Here is a 20,313-nt window from a genome sequence, read left to right on the forward strand (position 1 = left end):
CCACAACCCAGGTTTACTGATTTCAGTTGCTCACTGAATCCTTTGGATAAAATTGCAGCATGTTTTAATAAAATGTTTTAACATTAGCATTTAACATTTTATTAAATGTTTTAATGTTAAAACATTTTAAATAACTAATTGTAGTAACTTAAAGTTGTGTTAACATCCCATTGAGCATTAACTCTAGAGATATCTCTCTTGGGGAAATGTTAGGTATTTGTATTTGCAAAACAATTGATAAAAACAGTTGAGTAACTAAGAATGTGAGGCAATTCTTACGCATAGCATTTTTTTCCCCACTTGATTCTTGTGAGCAGTATCCAGAGCTACTCGTGGCTTCCTATAATAACAATGAAGATGCTCCTCACGAGCCGGATGGTGTGGCCCTTGTATGGAATATGAAATACAAAAAAACTACCCCCGAATATGTGTTTCATTGCCAGGTAAGATGGTCTCTTAACAGTCTTCCCTAAGTTTAAGAATTCATTAATGAATTTAGACAAGTGCCTTTTTTCTTTTCTTGTCAACATGATGATTTCATTGGATTGGCATTTACTAAACCACCCCATATTTGCAAACAGATGTTAACAGAAAACTGAGGACTTCTCAGTTCAACATGATATGCCTTTTGTAGCTTTTCTGACATCTCTTATGTTTAATCACACCTAAAGTCCTTTGCAGTTGTGATTTTCTGTTATTGTGATTGATTGTTTAAAAGGAATCTTTTATAAAATGTCTTTTCTGCAGGGAGTTTCTCAGGAACTTATTTGCTGAATATACAATTAGATGGTTGGCCCACTGAATTACTTATACATGGCCTGAGGAATTGGAACTAGATAGTTTTAACTAGAAACATATGTTTGAAGCAGGAAACAGATGCAGATTTTTAAAGTGGGTTTAGTGGAAGGTTAGAATTTGTAAGCCTTTTCTGGTTGCATAAGTTATAATCTTTTAATAATAATCATAATTCTGAAAAAAATGCTTAACTGAATCACAACTAACTTATACTCTGTTGTCAGATTACTGTTAGAGGCTAATGGAGAGCCAGTTGTCTTTTGATTTAATACTGTAAGCACATGAAATAATTTTTTTGCTTTTTTTATAAATTGAACACATTTATGCAAATAATCATTACTTTTGACTTTTAAGCAAAAGCTATTCTAAAGGTATATTTTTATATTCCAAAATAAAATGAAAATTTTAAATAAATTTCTTTTTATAATCTCTAATACCTTATAATAAAAGGGAAAATGTTTTGGATATAGAATTATTTTTATAACAAGCTTCTTCCATTTGAACCTTAAGTATAAAAATCTTACTTATTTATAGTCAGCTGTGATGTCTGCTACGTTTGCAAAATTTCATCCAAATCTGGTTGTTGGTGGTACATATTCAGGCCAAATTGTGCTGTGGGATAACCGTAGCAATAAAAGAACTCCAGTGCAGAGAACTCCGCTGTCAGCTGCTGCACACACAGTAAGTAAAGAGCTTATTTCCACTAGACTCCTGTGCTGTTTCGCCATTAAATACTTAGTAGTGTCCATCAGAGTAGTCTCGGAATGTGTTTCCTTTGATGTATGAGTTCCTTATCTAGCCACCAAGAATGAAGGCAGGTTTTTTGTTTTTTGTTTTTTTTGTATTTTTGGAAATCTGTTTTATTAGAAACTCTTCTATCTTCTGAGACAACATTTTGTTTATCAACAGAATAGCATCAAACTTCACATTAAAAATATCATCAAGATAGACTGTTTTGATGTGAAACAGAATACTTGTGATTATAGTGTAAAAACGGTTTCATTTCTTTGGTAAAATAATCCCAGAAAACTTCTTTTAACATCTTTCTTTAGCATCCTGTATATTGTGTAAATGTTGTTGGAACACAAAATGCTCACAATCTGATTAGCATATCTACTGATGGAAAAATTTGTTCATGGAGTCTGGACATGCTTTCCCATCCACAGGTAGGTTAAACTTGGGAAACTGAAATTTTGAGACAAGTGTTATTTTTTAAGTCTGTACTGATCCCAGCTTATGTTTTTCATAAATGTTTTATAATAGTATTATAAGTTTATAAACTAAACATGTATTAAGTATAGTTGTATGTATACTTTATTTTCAAACGCGCGTCGTTTAAAGTACATTTCTGTAAGTATTATAGTAAAAGAATTGCTTTTAAGCCGATTAAACTAGAAAATTAAAAATTGCAGGTTTATCATTTCCTCAATTTTCTTCTACGTAGGATAGCATGGAATTGGTTCATAAACAGTCAAAAGCAGTAGCTGTGACATCTATGTCCTTCCCTGTTGGAGATGTCAACAACTTTGTTGTTGGGAGTGAAGAAGGTTCCGTGTACACAGCATGCCGCCATGGCAGGTAAATCTAAACTGGAATTTGTAGTTATTTAAATGTCTCCCTTTAATAATCTCATTAAAACAAGCTGCCCCCTGTTTAAGTAGAAATTTGTCAGAGAGCCACTCATTATTTTTGACAAATTATATTTGAGTTCAGATATATAATATTAAAACTTACATACTTTTTTAAATAAAAGGTTATTTGGGATTATGATGTGTTCTGGATCTTAAGGATTGTAATGTTTTTTGTATGTGTGCATGTGCTCACAGAAGTTAGCGGCAGGAAGTAGCTTTCAGCAATTGGAAATACAATATGCCCGTGCCACATACTGGCCCTTAGAGTTGTAAATAAAATTTTCAGCCATTTTCCCATTTGATTTATTTGTACTTTGAGCTTTGGTTCATCTTCCTGATAATTGTATTATAATTGTATTGTAATGTCATGTACATATTTTAAATTGACTGGTATGTCTTCTGCTGTGCAATTTGTTTTGAAAGTGTCTAGCTGTACCTTATCAGTTGCTTCCTTAAAAAAAATGGTGTCTAGGTTTCATCTCAAATACAGATGACCTTCACTTCAAAGCTTTTGATACAAAAGTACCCCGGATTTTCTCTTACGTATAGCATCCCTTTGTCTCTATTCCACCACCTTAGATATTGAAGTCATGAGTTCTGCTGTCAACAGCATATATTTATGGTTCAACATGTAGCAACTGCTTTAGTAGTGTTTTCAAATCTGAATAGTTACACTCAACATAAGTTACTCTGATGTGTTATGAACAGAATTAGGTTTGTTGAAATTATGTTAGAGTCTGATGTATAATCCTTAATAAGATGTATTTATAAGTGGTCTACTTACAAGAGATTTCCCTAACATTTTCACTCTTATGAAATAGCAAAGCTGGAATCAGTGAGATGTTTGAGGGACATCAAGGACCAATCACTGGTATCCATTGTCATGCAGCTGTTGGAGCAGTGGACTTCTCACATCTTTTTGTCACTTCATCATTTGACTGGACAGTAAAACTTTGGACAACTAAGGTATCTAAAAACTAAGGTATCAAGGCTCATTTGCTCAGGTTTCTGACACAAGGTGGTGCTCTAATTCTACATGGGAAAGATGAAAAGCTTTCTAGTAGCTTAGAATGATTCACTGATAGATGAAACCGGATAAGTTATACTGAACATGAGTGAGCTACTAGATGTTCTAGTTGTCATAAGTGTACTGGCAAATGCATTAACCCACACACAATCAAAGACCAATTTTCCCACTTAAGGCTTTTTAGGCACAGAACTGTTTATCCTGAACTGAGTTGGGGAAGAAGCACCTGAGTATCTCTCATAGCACCTTACATAGCTGTGTATAGCCTGGCACAAAAGCCATCTATTTACTCTTGGGAGAGCTTTCTGGAGGCTGCAGTAGCTCACAGAGCTGTTAGAAAAACGGAGAAAACACAGCTAACTGACATACAATAAACCCTATAAAATAAGACTATACAGGGGCGCCTGGGTGGCTCAGTCAGTTAAGCGTCCGACTTCGGCTCAGGTCATGATCTCACGTCCCATGAGTTCAAGCCCCGCGTCGGGCTCTGTGCTGACAGCTCAGAGCCTGGAGCCTGCTTCAGATTCTGTGTCTCCCTCTCTCTCTCTGACCCTCCCCCGTTCATGCTCTGTCTCTCTCTGTCTCAAAAATAAATAAACATTAAAAAAAATTAAAAAAAAATAAGACTATACATAACAAACTTGAATCATTAAAGAAGTATTGTGTGAAGAAGGCATGGATGAATATATATTTTTGTTTTCCACAATAAACACTTTAAATTGTTTTGGTTTTAATAAGCTTCAGTTTTTTAAAAAAAACCCACTGTGTTATTAAGTGCTTCCTAATCCTCTAGCAATTCCAGATAAATGTGACATCGCCCTGCTTCAGTGAAAGTCTCAAGGCAAATGCAAGTAAGGAATGTTACTTTTTGTGATAAGCCTTCTAGTTTCCTTTAACCCCATATTTAAAAAAAATTTTTTTTTATTATTTAATGTTTATTTTTGAGAAAGAGATAGAGTGTGATTGGGGGAGGGGCAGAGAGAGGGAGACACAGAATCCAAAGCAGGCTCCAGGCTCTGAGCTGTCAGCACAGAGCCCGACATGGGGCTTGAACCCACAAACCGTGAGATCATGATCTGAGCTGAAGTTGGACACTCAACCTACTGAGCCACCCAGGCGTCCCTCATTTGCCCCATGTTAAAACTAAGAAGTCTTGACTTTGCTATCTTTCTTTTCTGCAATATTACATTGTAGTTGGCAAAGCTGCACAATCAGAATATCAGATTCTATTTAAATCAAGTTAAATTTTAAGCTGTATTTTTCTCATGTTTCTATTTGCCTTATTCTAAATGTTGACACTTTGAATAGTTTATTATGAGACAGAGTTTAGAGATCTTACTTTGTTCTTCAGTTTCTTTGAGGAAACCTAGTGGTCTTAAGAAATGTTCTTTATTGTTAACAGTGAACTCATGTTTATATGTCAGATGCTGGCCTCAGAAAGCTGGGAAGGATTCACTGTTCACTCTTGTTCTTTCATGATGCTTTCTTTCAGTGTAAAATATGAAGTGAGTTAGAAAATTTTGCCTCTACGTTGCAAAAAAAAAAAAAATTAAAAAAAAAAAAAAAGAAAAAAACGTCCGACTTCAGCCAGGTCATGATCTCGCGGTCCGTGAGTTCGAGCCCCGCGTCAGGCTCTGGGTTGATGGCTCAGAGCCTGGAGCCTGTTTCTGATTCTGTGTCTCCCTCTCTCTCTGCCCCTCCCCCGTCCATGCTCTGTCTCTCTCTGTCCCAAACATAAAAATAAACGTTGCAAAAAAAAAAAAAAAAATTTAAAGAAAATTTTGCCTCTAAAAGCTTGCCTTTTAAATTTGAGCATTTTCTTGTTTGGCATTAACGAGTATAAAAATAGCACTTAAGGCTAATGAAGGAAACTTCTAGAAAGGTACATAACACAGTGTCTAGCATGTAATAGGCACCTAGCACTGTTTAGTTTCTCTCCCCTTCATGAGGATCAGACAGAGCCTGAATGCTTTTAGTCAGTCATTTGTTTGCTTTCTTGGGTTGTTCTTAAAAAAAAAAAAAAAAAAAAAAAAAAAATTTTTAATGAGATTTTTCAGTGGAAAAAGGTAGAGGAAGAAGAAGGTTCTTACAACCACAAGCAAAGAAATACATAGTTTAGCTAGTAAAACCAAAGCAAGATGCAGAATTGGAGAGATGAGGCCAATTATTTCAGTATAGGCTGCAGGCAGCTGTATAAGAAGCTAGATTTCTTAATGTGTTTTCACCTGAGTAGTCCTTTGTATAGACACAGGAGACATCACATCTTTGTTAGGTTGTTGCCCAGCTTCCTTTTTCAGTAATTGAAAAGAATCTTTTATAGATTTGTAGATTTAAATATTTCACAGGGCTTCAGTTGCCAGGTTTTTAGCTTTAAACTTAACAGCAGGACTGGGGGCGCCTGGGTGGCTTAGTCAGTTAAGTGTCCGACTCAATTTCAGTTCATGAGTTCAAGCCCCACATCGGGTTCTGGGCTGGCAGCACAGAGCCTGCTTGGGATTTTCTGTCTCTCTTCCTCTCCCCCTCTCATGCTGTCTTTGTCTCTCAGAAAATAAATAAACTTAAAACAAATTTTTTAAACTTAACAGGACTGGAAAGTGAAGAATTCCTCTTCATTGCCTAAACAAGAACAGAATGTATGTCTGTGATAGCAGACTGATTGATGCTTGCTTTTGTGGTGTTACACAGCTGGTTGATTGGTGGTTGGTATTTTTTGTTCTAGTATTTTGCTGTATTTCAACATAGAACTGCCTTCTGAATAAGAATGACAGGCAGGCATATCGGTTTCTTTGCTAATTGAGCTAGGCATTGCTTCCTTCTGTGAGCTTCATTTATTCATTCATCTGTGATACATATGTCTCCCCCCACCCACATACATATATGTACATACCTCTCCAGTATTAGTGACCAAAAGACTAGCCCACATTGAACAGGGTGTTTTTATACATGCTCAGGGGCCCTCTAAAACTTTACAGAAAAGTTATCTTTTATTCTAACTTTTCTACACACAACTAATTCTAGTCTATGAAGAATAGAACAGCAACAATCTGAATAAATATTTTTTTATTTGATCATATCATGGCTTCCAGTATTCTTGTTTTGATCTTGGATTTATACTTCATGATTAATTATATTATTGGTATTTACTGTCTGCCCTGTCAAAAAACCTGATAGAGCCTCTGTGCTCTCCAACACAATAGTTATAAATAGTAGACAAGGTTTCTAAATAATCTCCTTAAAAACATTGTTCCAGTTCCATTTTAAGCTTTTAAACGAGTATCTTCACATTCATGAATTTAACAAACTTTAAATGTTTTTCTTCTCTGCCTTGTAAGTCTGTTAAAAAAATAGAAATCTCAATTTGACACTGCCTGAAATTTAGCTTAAAGTAAGCTACTTCTGGGGCACCTGGGTGGCTTAGTCTGTTAAGCATCCAACTCTCAGGTCATGATCTCATGGTTCATGGGTTCAAGCCCCGTGTTGGGCTCCATGTGTTCAGCGTGAAGCCTGCTTGGGATTCTCTCTCTCTCTCTCTCTCTCTCTCTCTCTCTCTCTCTCTCTCTCTCCCTGTCTGCCCTGCCCCTGTGCACGCACACTCTCTCTCTCTCTCTCAAAATAAATAATAAATTTTTTTAAAAGTTCAAAAAAAAAAAAAACCTATTTCTGTAGTCAGCTTCTGATTTTTGCCTGGTCAGGAATTTATAAGGCAGCAATAGTTCTGGGTCATCAAATTGTTTTCATGACTTTTTTTTAAATTCAGTTATTTTTAGTAAAGAAGATAAACAGAGGGAGATGATTTTCCACGTTTTGGTGAGGTTTATACCAACCAAGACATTGCTTCTAATATATTTGGAAGACACTATTACCTTTTCAAAATGCCAAATTTGAAAGTTTACAACAGAAGTATTTGGCAGCCCTGAAAAATTGTGGGAAGAATGTGTGAGGAATGAAACTTCTTGAAGGTAACCAGAGGATTCTGTAAGAGCTCAATTTAGGGGTAGACCTGGTAAATTAGCTTAATATTCTACCACATCTAACCATACTTGTTACATAATCACTCTTAAAATATAAGAATTACTTATTTGGGGGCCAAAATGTTTTCATGTATGCACAGTATATTCTAACCTCAGAACAAATGCCTGTCAGAATTGTATTTACCAGCCATGGTTAAAATTATTAATGTGGGTAATTTCTTAGAACAGGTAGTTTTCAGACTTCGATAGTCCATCTACACCTTGAATTTTCACAATCTCTGATGTCTTAAATCCTCTTTTCTATTTTAACAGCTTAATTATTTAACTCTCAGAGAATACCAGCCTTAAAATGGGGTTAAAGAGATTTTCCTAATGCTTGGAATAGCAACTGTGCACATGTTGAACAAGTTCAAATGAAAAAATGCTTTGAATTTGGATTGTTTCTTGGGGAAGGCTGTCCAACCATTAGGACCAGTCCTCCATGTTAGCATTACTATAGTAACTTGCTACTAGCCAGTGTCCAGCCTGCCCTTTGCATATTCAGAAACTTAGTCTTGTCAGTCTGCTAGAGTTGATTAGCCAGGGAGTGCTGACTGGAACTAACAAGCTTCTAAGACGCTGACATGGAGAGGATCAATTTATTAATTTACCAATGAGAAAAGATTGCCAGAAGGCCCAGAGATGCTCATGCTGGCCTGACCAGCTCATTGTTTCCCTGTAGACAACCCACGTGGGAAGCCAAATTATAATCAGAAGATTGCTTAGTGAGCAAGGAATTGGAACAAAAGAAGTTTTCTAATTTGAATGTTTAATGGCATCAAGCAAAGATAGTGTGATTCATTCATTTTCATAAAGAGATAGCCTTGCCATGGGTGGTAACTTTTAGAATCCATTGGCTGAGATTCTCTCCTGGGCAATTGGGTACTGTCTTCATTTTTCTTTTAAGACTCTACTTTGTATTTCCATTGCTTTTAAATAGACATTCCTTCTCAAAAATTTGTATCTTCCATAAGGCTATATAGGAAGATGTTTCTGATCTTGGAATTACTTGTTTTTAAAGAGATTTTGTTCATTTCTCTTCTCATCCAAGTGAGAGCATACTTAGTTCTCTGGAGAGCACTTACCTGTTATGTTCATAGATTTATTATAGGGACACTTTTGGTTATTAAGCTAGAACTCTCTCTATAGAAAAATATAGAATTACTATATTAGTTTCCTAAGGCTGCTGAAACAAATTGCCACAAACTGGGTGGCTTAAAACAACAGAAATTTATTATTTCACAGTTCTGGAGACTAGAAGTCCAAGATCAAGATGTTGGCAAGGTTGGTGACTTTTGGAGGCTTCTGAGGGAGAATCTGTTCCTGTGCTCCTTGCCTCTTTCCTAGCTTCTGGTGGTTGCCAGCAATCCTGGTGCTTCTTGGCTTGCAGCTGCATCACTCCAGTCTCTGCCTCTGTCATTACATGGTATTCTCCCTGTTTGTCTTGGTGTCTCTGTCCAAATGTTTCTCTTTTAAGACAGCAGTTACGCTAGATTTGGGGCCCACTGTAATGCAGTATAGCCTCAGCTCAACCTGATTACATCTGCAAAGAACCTGTTTCCAAATATCATCACACTTACAAGTTCCAGGCGGACGTGAATTTGTAGGAGGAGAGAGAGAGAAACTATTCAACCCAATACATAATCGTAAAGAACTCAGAAAAAAAAAATATGGCTTCTCACTTGACCATACAGTGTTTATTCACACCACTGTACTATAATGAGCTACTTTTGCTTATTCGGATGCTACCTATCATTCAAAGAAGCTTGTTTTGATTCATTCTTTTGGCAGATGTGTTTGCAGACCTTTTATTTGTAATAATTTTACAGCTTCAGTGATCCTTTAGACGTTATTTAGTTAAGTGGGTCTCAGTTTGGGTCACATTAGAATAACCTGGGCAACTTTTAAAACTTTTAGTGCTAACCTTGGGATGCTTGGGTGGCTCAGTCAGTTGAGCATCTGACTCTTGATTTCGGCTCAGGTCATGATCCCACAGGGTCAAGGAACAGAGTCCCACATTGGGTTCTGCACTGATGGAGCCTGCTTAAGATTCTCTATCTCCCTCTACCCTGCTCACACTCCCTGTCTCTCTCTTAAAAAAAACAAAAAGAACACTTTTAGTGCTCACTTGGCATGCTGAACTAATTAAATCAAAATATCTAAGGGGAGGAGCACCTGGGTGGCTCAGTTGGTTAAGCATCTGACTACAGCTCAGGTTGTGATCTCTCGGTTAGTGAGTTCAAGCCCCACATCAGGCTCTGTGCTGACAGCTCAGAGCCTGGAACCTGCTTTGGATTCTGTGTCTCCCTCTCTTTCTCTCTGCCCCTCCCCTACTAGTGCTTTGTCTCTCTCTCAAAAATAATAAACATTTAAAAAATTAATAAAAAAATATCTAAGGGGGAGATCTGAACAACAGTGTAATTTTTAAAAATTCTCCAGGGTTAGGGGGATTACAATGTATAGTCAAGGGTCAGAACCACTGATACAAAACCTTTGTCTTGTAAATAAGGAATTAGGGGCCTAGAATGATGAAGTGACTTTTCTAAAGTCTTAAAACTAGTTATTAGTAGCCCTGAGACAATGATCTGGGTCTTGTACCCCTCTTCAATTCCTCCCTGCTGCCTCTCTGCCATTTAGGCAGAAGTCTTAAAGTTAAGAAAAAATGTTACCGTTAAAATGTACTTTAAGTGATCCATTTGGGGTTTTAATTGACAGTTATATAAAATTATTATATTACAAAACAGTATTTGGTGTTAAGTACATGTTTTCTTTTTGAAAGGAAAAAATTGCTAGTCCTTGGATGACTGTTTTTAAAATTAAACTTGAAACAGTTGTAAGAGGTCTATAATCACATTTGAAAAATTTGGGAACATGTTGCCATTTATTGTTTTTATTTTTAATACAATCTTTTACCCAGTTGTACTGCTTCCTGCTTTTTTTTCTGGCTGCAGCATAGTGCACTGAGTAGATGAAACATTTAATCTAAATCATTTCCTGAGATATTTACCAGTCTTCTTTTTCATTATAAACATGAATAGCTTTTAATCTAGTTTGCATACAACTTTTTTCATATTTTATAAAAATGGAATCATATAATATTTACTTATTTGTGTCTGGCTGCTTTTGCTTAACAGTATGTTTGTGAGATTAATTCATATTGTTTTTCTTCTCTTGGTTGTATACTATTCCATTGTGTAGATATACCACAATTGGTCCATTCTACTGCTGATGGTTTTTGGGTTGATTCCAGTTTGGGGCTGTTATGAATAGTGTTGCTGTGAGCATAGTTGTAGATGTCTTTTGATGGACATAAGCAACCATTTCTCTTGGGCATATATGTAGGAGTGAAATACTTGGCCATAGGATATGCCTGCATTCTGCCTTAGTAGATACTGCCAAGCAATTTTCCAAAATAGTTTTACCAGTTTGTAATCCACTAGTAGCACATGAAAGTTCCCCCAGTTCTGCATCCTTGTCAACACTTAATGTTTTCTGCCTTTTTCCATTTTAATCATTCTGATGGGTGTAGTTGCATTGCATTGTGGTTTTAATATACATTATCTTGAGACTAATGAGATTAAGCACCTTTCATGTGGTTTTTGACCATTATGTGAAGTGCCTGTTCAAGTCTTTTGCCCATTTTTCTATTGATATTCCCTTCTTTAGAACATTATGTAGACCAATATGTATTCTTACAGAGCTGAGCAAGTGAACATGTTTTGAACAATTTCTGTTTTAAATCTTTGATGGGACCACAAAATTGCTTGAAAATGGGATGTCCTTAGGGAAGTATACTATCACCTCAGGAGTAATATACCTTAGCATGGTGGTTCTTAATCGTGGTATGCATCAGAATCACTAGTGCAGCAACACCAGAAACACTGATGAAGTGTACGGAGCGGGGGGGGGGGGGGTGGAGTGGGGGAGGATGGGTTGCTGCATCTGGATTTTTAAAAAGCTCTGCAGATGATGGTGATGCCAGGCCTATGGTGAAAACCACTACCTGAGAGAGAGACTTCATTTATCATTGTTGCCTAAGAGATGTATAGGAAAATAGTGATCTTAAGAGGATAAAAAACTTATTAGTTTCTGTTTATAGCTTATAAAACTTCTAAGTTTTGTGAAAAATTTCTTAATTACAAGCAAACATTTTTAGATACTAAGATAGTCATGCTGTTGACATTTACTATGATATCTGAAATTTTTTAATATTTTTAAACTATTATGGAAAATTCCAAATAGATACAAAAGCAGAGGGAAGAGTATAATGAAGCCATGCATTACCTAGCTTCCACAATTATCACCACATGGCCAGTCTTGTTTGATTCATTCCCATGAACACTCCCTCCGTACACCTGGATTTTAAAGCAAGCCCAGACATATTATTTCATCTATAATTACTCAGTATGTATCTCTAAAAAAGAAAGTCTTTAAAAAAGAAAGCCATGATGCTCTATATCACACCCCCAAAAATAAACAGTGATTTCTTAGTTTCATTAAATAGCCAATCAATGTTCAGTTAAAAAAATTTTTTTTTACCATTTGTTTGCAGCAGGACCCAAATAAAGTCCATATATTTGCAGTTGATATGTCTTTTGAGCCCCTCTCTTAAGATAGGGCTTCCTTTCCCTCTCTTCTTGCTTTATTGCTGTTGTTGAAGAAGAAACCAAGTTGGTTGTCCTGTTAAGAGTTTCTCACAGTCTGGATTTTGCATTCTTAGTGTATTATAGTTGTAGATTTGTTCACGCTTCCTTAAAGTGAAGTTTACCCTCATGAATCACTTGGTATCTCCCTGTCCTTACTCTGATGTCTCCTCAGGGTTTTTTTTGTCATCTGAAGCTCATTCTGCAGTAGAGTGCTTGTGGATGTGCTTGTGGTTGCATTATTCCCAATTCATAATAGCTTGTCTTGTTAGAAAGGTCAGTTTGGCTATATATAAAATCCATGATTTAGTTTTTTGTTTGATTACCTTAAATGTTATTCAGTTGTCTTCTGGCAAAAAGCATTGTTGTCAAAAAGTCTGATGACAGTCTGATTTCCTTTTCCTTAATTGTGACCTGGTCTTACAAAACCTTTTTTTTTTTTTTCCTTCTTTTTCTTTAAAGGATTGATTTTCCTAGATACAAAGGAGTACTCTTAAATATGTAGTTTCAAGCCGTCTTTTATTTTAGGAGAGTTCTCTTGAATTATTTTTCATACTTGTACTATATTATTGCTTTGGTTTTCTTCTTCAGTGGCTGCCTTTATAGGTATATTTTTGTTAATTTTTGTCTGTCACTTTTTAAAAAATTCACTTTATCTCTCTTTTTTCTTTTTTTAATTAACAGCATTATTGAGATACAATTCAAATACCATAAAATTCACCCTTTAAAAATTTTTTTTTTCAACGTTTATTTATTTTTGGGACAGAGAGAGACAGAGCATGAACGGGGGAGGGGCAGAGAGAGAGGGAGACACAGAATCGGAAACAGGTTCCAGGCTCTGAGCCATCAGCCCAGAGCCCGACGCGGGGCTCGAACTCACAGACCGCGAGATCGTGACCTGGCTGAAGTCGGACGCTTAACCGACTGCACCACCCAGGCGCCCCAAATTCACCCTTTTAAAGTGTACAATTCTTAGTGTATTCACAGAGATGTGCACTGTCATCACTGTCTAATTTTAGAACATTTTCAAATTTCAGAAAGAAACCTTATATAAATCCATTAGCAGTCATTCCTCATTTCCCTTCTCCAGCTCCTGGAAGTGACCTAATCTACTTTCTATTTCTGTGGAACTTCCTGTTACAGACATTTCATGGAAACGCAGTATGTGACTGGCTTCTTTCACTTCACATAGTATTTTCAAGATTCATCCATGTGTGGCATGTATCAATACTTCATTCCTTTTGCGGCCAAAAAGTATCCCATTTTATGGATATACCACTTTTTGTTTTACCCATTCATTAGTTAATGGGCATTTAGGTTGTTTCCACTTTTGGGCTGTTGTGAATAATGTTGCTGTGGACACTTGAGTACAAGTTTTTGTTGTGTACTATGTTTTCATTTCTCTTGGGTATATACTAGGAGTGAAATTGTTGGGTCATATGTTAACTCTAATTAGCATTTTGAGTAACAAGCTGTTTTTCAAAACAGCAGCACTAATTTATATTTCCACCAGCAATGTATGAGGGTTCTGATTTCTCACATCTTCACTAACACTTACTATTGTCTGTCCTTTTTATTAGAAGACATCCTAGTGTATGAAATGATATCTTATTGTGGTTTCGATTTGCATTTCCCTGATGGATAATGATGTTGTGCATCTTTTCAAGTGATTATTTGTTGTTTGTAGATCTTCCTTAGAGAAATGTTTGTTCAGATCCTTTACCCAGTTTTTGATTGGCTTATTTTCCTTTTTTATTAATGAGTTTAAAGAGTTCTAGATACAAGTCACCTATCAGATGTATGATATCCAGATATTTTCTCCATTGTATATGTTGTCTTTTCACTTTCTTGAGGGTATTGTTTGAAGCACAAGAGCATTTAATTTTGATATAGCCCAATTTATTGACTTTTTCTTTTGTTTTTTGTACTTTTGGTTTGGCGACTCCAAGGTCACAACAACTTAACTCCTATGCTTTTTCCTAAGAGTTATAGGCTTACCTCTTTTTTTGGATATGTGATAATATTTTGAGTTACTTTCTTTTCTTCTTTTAAGTTTTAATTTTAATTCTAGTTAGATAACATGGAGTGTTAGATTGGTTAACATACAGCGTTATACTAGTTTCAGATGTATGATATAGTGATTCAGCAATTCTATACATCCCCTGGTGCTCATCACAACAAGTGTACTCCTTAATCCCCGTCACCTGTTTAACCCATCTTCCTCCCCCCATACACCTCTCCTCTGGTGACCATCAGTTTGTCTTCTGTAGCTAAGAGTCTGTTTTTGGTATATCTCTTTCTCTCTCTCTCTCTTTTTATCTTCCCTTTGTTCCTTACATTCCACATTAGTGAAATCATATGATATTTGTCTTTCTCTGACTGATTTCGCTTAGCATTATACTCTCTAGCTCCATCCAAGTCATCGCAAATGGCAAGATTTCATTCTTTTTTATGACTGAATAATATTCCTGTGTGTGTGTGTGTGTGTATGTATGTGTATACCTTCTTTATCCATTTATCAGTCAATGGACACTTGGGCTGTTTCCATATCTTGGCTATTATAAATAATGCTGCTATAAACACAGAGGTGCATGTATCCCTTTGAATTAGTGGGTTGTTTTTTTCATTTTTTTTTTTTAATGTTTATTTTTGAGAGGGAGAGAGACAGAGTGCAAGCAGGGGAGGGGCAGACACACACACACACACACACACACACACACACAGAATCCCAAGCAGGCTCCAGGCTCTGAGCTATCAGCACAGCGCCCGACGCGGGGCTCGAACTCACAAACTGTGAGACCGTGACCTAGGCTGAAGTTGGGCGCTTAACTGAGCCACCCGGGGGCCCCTGAATTAGTGTTTTTGTCTTTTCTGGATAAATAACCAGTAGAGTGATTGCTGGATCATAAGGTTGCCTCTATTTTTAACTTTTTGAGAAATCTTCATACCATTTTCCATAGTGGCTGCACCAGTTGCTTTCCTACCAACAGTGCAAGAGGGTTCCTTTTTCTCCATATCCCCACCAACACCAGTTGTTTCTTACATTGTTGATTTTAGCCATTCTGATAGGTGTGAGGTGATATCTCACTGTAGTTTTGATTGCATTTCCCTGATGATAAGTGATGATGAGCATCTTTTCACGTGTCTGTTGGCCATTTGGACATCTTCTTCAGAGACTTGTCTGTTCATGTCGAAGACTTGTCTGTCTATTTTTAAATTGGATTATTTGGGTTTTGGGTGTTGAGTTGTATCAGTTCTTTATATATTTTGGATACTAACCCTTTATTGGATGTGTCATCCCATTCTGTAGGCTGCCTTTTAGTTTTGTTGGTTGTTTCCTCTGCTGTGCAGAAGCTTTTTATTTTGAGGTAGTCCCAATAGTTTATTTTAGTTTCCTTGGTTTCCCTTGCCTCGAGGGACCTATCTAGAAAAAAGTTGCTATAGCTGAGAAGTCAGAGAAGTTACTGCCTATACTCTTCTAGGATTTTTATGGTTTCAGGTCTCACATTTAGGTCTTTAATCCACTGTGACTTTATTTCTATGTATGGTGTAAGAAAGTGGTCCAGTTTCATTCTTTTGCCTGTAGCTGACCAGTTTTCCCAGCACCATTTGTTTAAGAGACTTTTTCTCATTGGGTGTTCTTTCCTGCTTTCTTGAAGATTAATTGACCATATAATTGTGGGTTTATTTCTGGGTTTTTTTTTCTCTTCTGTTCCCTTGATCTTGTGTCTGTTGTGGTACAGTACCATACTGTTTTGATGACTACAGCTATGTAATATAACTTGAAGTCTGGAATTGTGATTACCTCCAGGTTTGCTTTTCTTTTTCAAAGTATCTTTAGCTATTTGGTGTCTTTTGTGGTTCCATATAAATTCTAGAATTTTTTGTTCTAGTTCTGTGAAAAATGCTGTTGTATTTTGATAGGGATTGCATTGAGTGTATAGGTTGCTTTGGGTAGTAGAGACATTTTAACAATATTCTTCCAATTCTTGAGCATAGAATGTCTTTCCATTTCTTTGTGTCATCTTAAGTTTCTTTCATCAGTGTTCTGTAGTTTTCAGGGTATGGGTCTTTCATGTCTTTGGTTAAGTTTATTCCTAGATATGTCAATTATTTTTGGTGTAATTGTAAATGGGCTGTGTTCTTAATTTCTCTTTGTGCTGCTTCATTATTGGTGTATAGAAATACAACAGATTTCTGTACACTGATTTTGTATCCTCTGACTACTGAATTCATTTATCAGTTCTAGCAATTTTTGGGTGGCATTTTCCCCATTTTCTATATATAGTATCATGCCTTCTGCAAATAAAGTTTTACTTCTTCCTTACTGATTTGGATGCCTGTTATTTCTCTTTGTTGTCTGATTGCTGTGGCTACTAGTATATTTTGAGTTACTTTTTGTGTAGGGTATGAGAAAGGAGGGGTCCAACTTCATTCTTGTGCATGTGCATATTCATCTTGTACCCCCCAAAAAACATTCTTTTCCCATTTAATTGTCATGACACCATTATTGATGATCTGCTGCAATAACTTTGGGATTTGGCTAAGAACCTACTATTGTATTTATTTATTTATTTGTTTAATATAGAGAGAGAGCGGGCATGAGAGAGAGACAGAGACGGGGGTGGTGGGGGAGGGGGCGTGGTGTGGAGAGAATCCTAAGCAGGCTCTGCACTGTCAGCGCGGAGCCTGATGCAGGGCTTGAACCAGGAACTGTGTGAGGTCATGACCTAGGCCAAAATCAAAAGAGTTGGGTGCTTCACTGACCAAGGCACCCAGCCACCCCAACTAAGATTCTTTTTTGTTGCTTATTGTCTACTAGTGAACTGATTTTTTCTCTACTCTTAGGAGGGAGGTAATGGGCAAGGATAGCTTTTCTAGTTTCATAGTCTAGGTTAAAACTCTGTTGGGATGAGCACTGGGTGTTGTATGGAAACCAATTTGACAATAAATTTAATATTAAAAAATAATAAAATAAATTTTAAAAATTTAAAAAAAAAACCTCTCCTCTGTTTAAGTTTCATTTATTTAAGAAATCTTTACACCCACTGTGGGGTTTGATCTCACGACCCCGAGATCAAGAGTCTGTGCTCCTCCGATGCCCCTTTCTGCAAAGTGGATATTTACCTCTATGTGTCTATCTTGTACTTTCTGAGATGTGTGTTTTATGTTTTTCTCTACCACTTTTATCTGAGCCTTGTCTTTCCTTTGTCCTACTGTGCTATATATGCCACAACTTTGATTCTTCTCCCAGCAGTTTCTCTTTGGTGAGATTTTGTCTTGAAAGAGAACTTTGGTTTGTTAATTTTGAGAGTTTATAGAACTCAGACTGCACCATTAGACCTTACTTACATCACATTGGAGTCTGCTTGCATTATTTATAAATAGAATTGCATTAAACTCCCTCCTAGTTTCTGCTGCGGTTCTCAGACTCTACGTGCTCCCCAGCACTATGCAGTGAGCATCCGCTGTCAACTGTGAGTCTCCTCTCTTCTGCTCTCTGGTCGTCAAAAGCCCCATGCCTTTCCACATTTCTTCTTGCAAGGATGCTGGTACCCTGTAGGTCTTGCAGTTGGCAGAGGTTTGTTTCTACTCACATTTGGAGCTTTGTCTCCTGATTTTGGTGTACATATTGTCTGTGAATCTTTGGTTTTGCTATCCTCTTTGCTGTGCCATATGCTATGGGGAGATTTAGGGGAGGTTCAAAAAGTATACAGCCATTACTATCCTCTTCCCAGAATCCTCTCATGGTCAAGTGTTTTTGAAGTACATTCTGTTCCCTTTTTTTTTTAAAACAGTATGGTGTCTACAAATTAAAAAGAAACTGCAATCCCATAGTTGATTCTTAGTTTATAACTCCAGGTAATTTTGTAGCGAAACAAATAAGAGGAACTTCTAGGCTGAGTTAAAGATCATAAAATGTTATTCATACCTATTAATGTATGTTGTATTTTGACTATGCTAAGAATCAACTTTTCCCTTTCAGAATAACAAGCCTTTGTATTCATTTGAAGATAATTCAGACTATGTTTATGATGTTATGTGGTCACCCACCCACCCAGCCCTGTTTGCTTGTGTGGATGGCATGGGGAGGCTGGATTTGTGGAATCTCAATAATGACACTGAGGTGAGCAGGATAATAACAAAAATTGCACTGAAAAATAGAAAATTGGAGATTTATTGAATAATTTGTGAAATTATTTTTATCCCAAGGAATGTAAAAGGGCTCTGTGATTGTAGCTTCATCACAAAGCAACCAAATAAGCTTTGTACCCTAAATAATAAACAGCATGCTGTGCAGAATTGAAGGGAGAAATAATGTTGCCAAGAGCACTGGGGCATTTCCTTTTACTTCTGAAAAGCACTATCATGTCTATAATGTCCTGGCAAAGTCTCATTCATAAGGCAACTGGGATATTTTTCATTCATAGACTACAAAGCAGATAGTTTCAGACTGTTGAAATATGTTAACCTTAATTCTGAATTTCTAAATTATCTCTTAGCCTTGACAGAAATTGTATATCATCCGTAAACATTGGTCTTAGCCTGACTTACTTGAATGAAAGAATGTATTTTGATGACTTGTTCCATAAAGGACTGAAAACAGGTTGTTACGGTTACTATAAAACGAATACAGAAATCACCAAATTGCCTAATTACTATGCTAAAATCATTTACTGTCAATGAAATTTAACTGTAGCTATTATTTATATTAGCTATGTGTATTTTTACCAACTTAGAGATGTTCCTTGAGTTCTCTATTGCTACGTGGTGGTAAGAAGTAATATTTTACAGTTCTGTCAGAAGCAGTTATTGAGGGGAAAGTCTCCTGGTGCCTTCCCCCCGCATTCCACATTTCTTCATATGTCTAGTGGCAGCTGTCCAAATTCCTTGAAATAAAATAGTTGGTTATACAGGGCAATGAAGTTATGTATTGGAAATGTAGGAATACTTAACTATCCTAACTACTGGTCTAGTAGTTTGAGGAGGAACATTCAGATACTCCTAGGAAAAGTTGTTAAGCCCTGACTAGATGGTTGGGCTTACTATTACATTTGTAGTTACCTAGAATGGTATACTGAGTAATTGTATTTTTTTACTTTGGGTTTGGTGTTTGAGATTTGTGGTAATGCTTAAATTTGGATCTTTCCTATAATCATTACCTCAAAAAATGTATCTAAATTATAATTTTTCTCTGTAACAGTTTTGGCATTCTAGGAGTTAAATTAATCACGTGGGGATGACTAGTGTCAATTAAAAGGATTATTTTTAATCAGATTTCAGAAATTTTATTGTGTCTCCAGTCTGAGCCAAACATTAAATGTTTGTTCCGTGTGTGGCAAATAAATCTCTCTTTCCTCAGCATAGGAGAGGTACAGTCAGAGTCCAAGGGGCTGGTACCACTGTGTTGGTGCTATCTTCCTACTTGCTCCAGAGAGTTCATGGGAACAAGAGCTTTGGAAAGACCCATACTGCACCTTCAGTATAAGCTGTTTCTAGGAACTGTGGATCAAATCACGGGTTTCAGCTGACAGAGTTGCAACCTACAAAAGTAATTTCTGTCCTCTAAAATTGAACCGTAATCTGTTTATGAGGGCTTTTGAAATTTCTTTAAAATGGGGTTTTGGCCGTCTGTTTTCAAACAGCTTGATTTCTTAAAAAAGTTAAAATAACAACAAAGAATCCTTTAATAAACAAAAGATCTTTCAAAATAATGTATCCAGTCGCGTGAGAATTTCTTATATAAGAACTTCAGTTATTTTCCCAAACCATTTTCAAGGATTGACTATAATGTCATTCATAAAGTATTACCGCATAGGAAGAAAGTTGGGAAAATTCTTTATCTATTTTCATCTTTGTTTTAAAAAATGTAGCCAGATTGAAAGAAAGAAGAGTTACTGCTTTACATGTTTATAGAAATCTTGATGAAACTTTTAACACTGCACTATATTTTAAATGACTTTAGGTGCCAACTGCCAGCATTTCTGTGGAGGGTAATCCTGCTCTTAATCGTGTAAGATGGACTCATTCTGGAAGAGAGATTGCTGTGGGTGATTCTGAAGGACAGATTGTCATATATGACGTGGGAGAGGTATGGGGCTCACTGCCTGTAATTTTGATACATCTGTTTAGCTTTCAGGGCATTGTAGTTATGGTATCTTTGTGGCTAAAACTAGTGTTCAAGGTTCATGAATTGTATAAACTAT

At 36.5% G+C, this 20,313-nt stretch overlaps 1 protein-coding gene across 12 annotated transcripts in view; it reads left to right on the forward strand.

Annotated features, from left to right (window-relative positions):
• Positions 1 to 20,313, forward strand: part of DYNC1I2 (dynein cytoplasmic 1 intermediate chain 2) — a 59,165-nt gene that overhangs the window by 36,589 nt on the left and 2,263 nt on the right. For all 12 annotated transcript variants that reach the window (XM_043577038.1, XM_043577027.1, XM_043577032.1 and 9 more), the window contains 7 exons: positions 318 to 443; positions 1,330 to 1,476; positions 1,848 to 1,961; positions 2,240 to 2,373; positions 3,248 to 3,392; positions 18,093 to 18,233; positions 20,073 to 20,198. In XM_043577038.1, coding sequence (XP_043432973.1) covers positions 318 to 443; positions 1,330 to 1,476; positions 1,848 to 1,961; positions 2,240 to 2,373; positions 3,248 to 3,392; positions 18,093 to 18,233; positions 20,073 to 20,198 — 933 coding nt within the window. The remainder of the gene's footprint in view (positions 1 to 317; positions 444 to 1,329; positions 1,477 to 1,847; positions 1,962 to 2,239; positions 2,374 to 3,247; positions 3,393 to 18,092; positions 18,234 to 20,072; positions 20,199 to 20,313) is intronic.

This window comes from Prionailurus bengalensis, chromosome C1 (assembly GCF_016509475.1).
Source record: "Prionailurus bengalensis isolate Pbe53 chromosome C1, Fcat_Pben_1.1_paternal_pri, whole genome shotgun sequence".
NCBI lineage: Eukaryota > Metazoa > Chordata > Mammalia > Carnivora > Felidae > Prionailurus > Prionailurus bengalensis.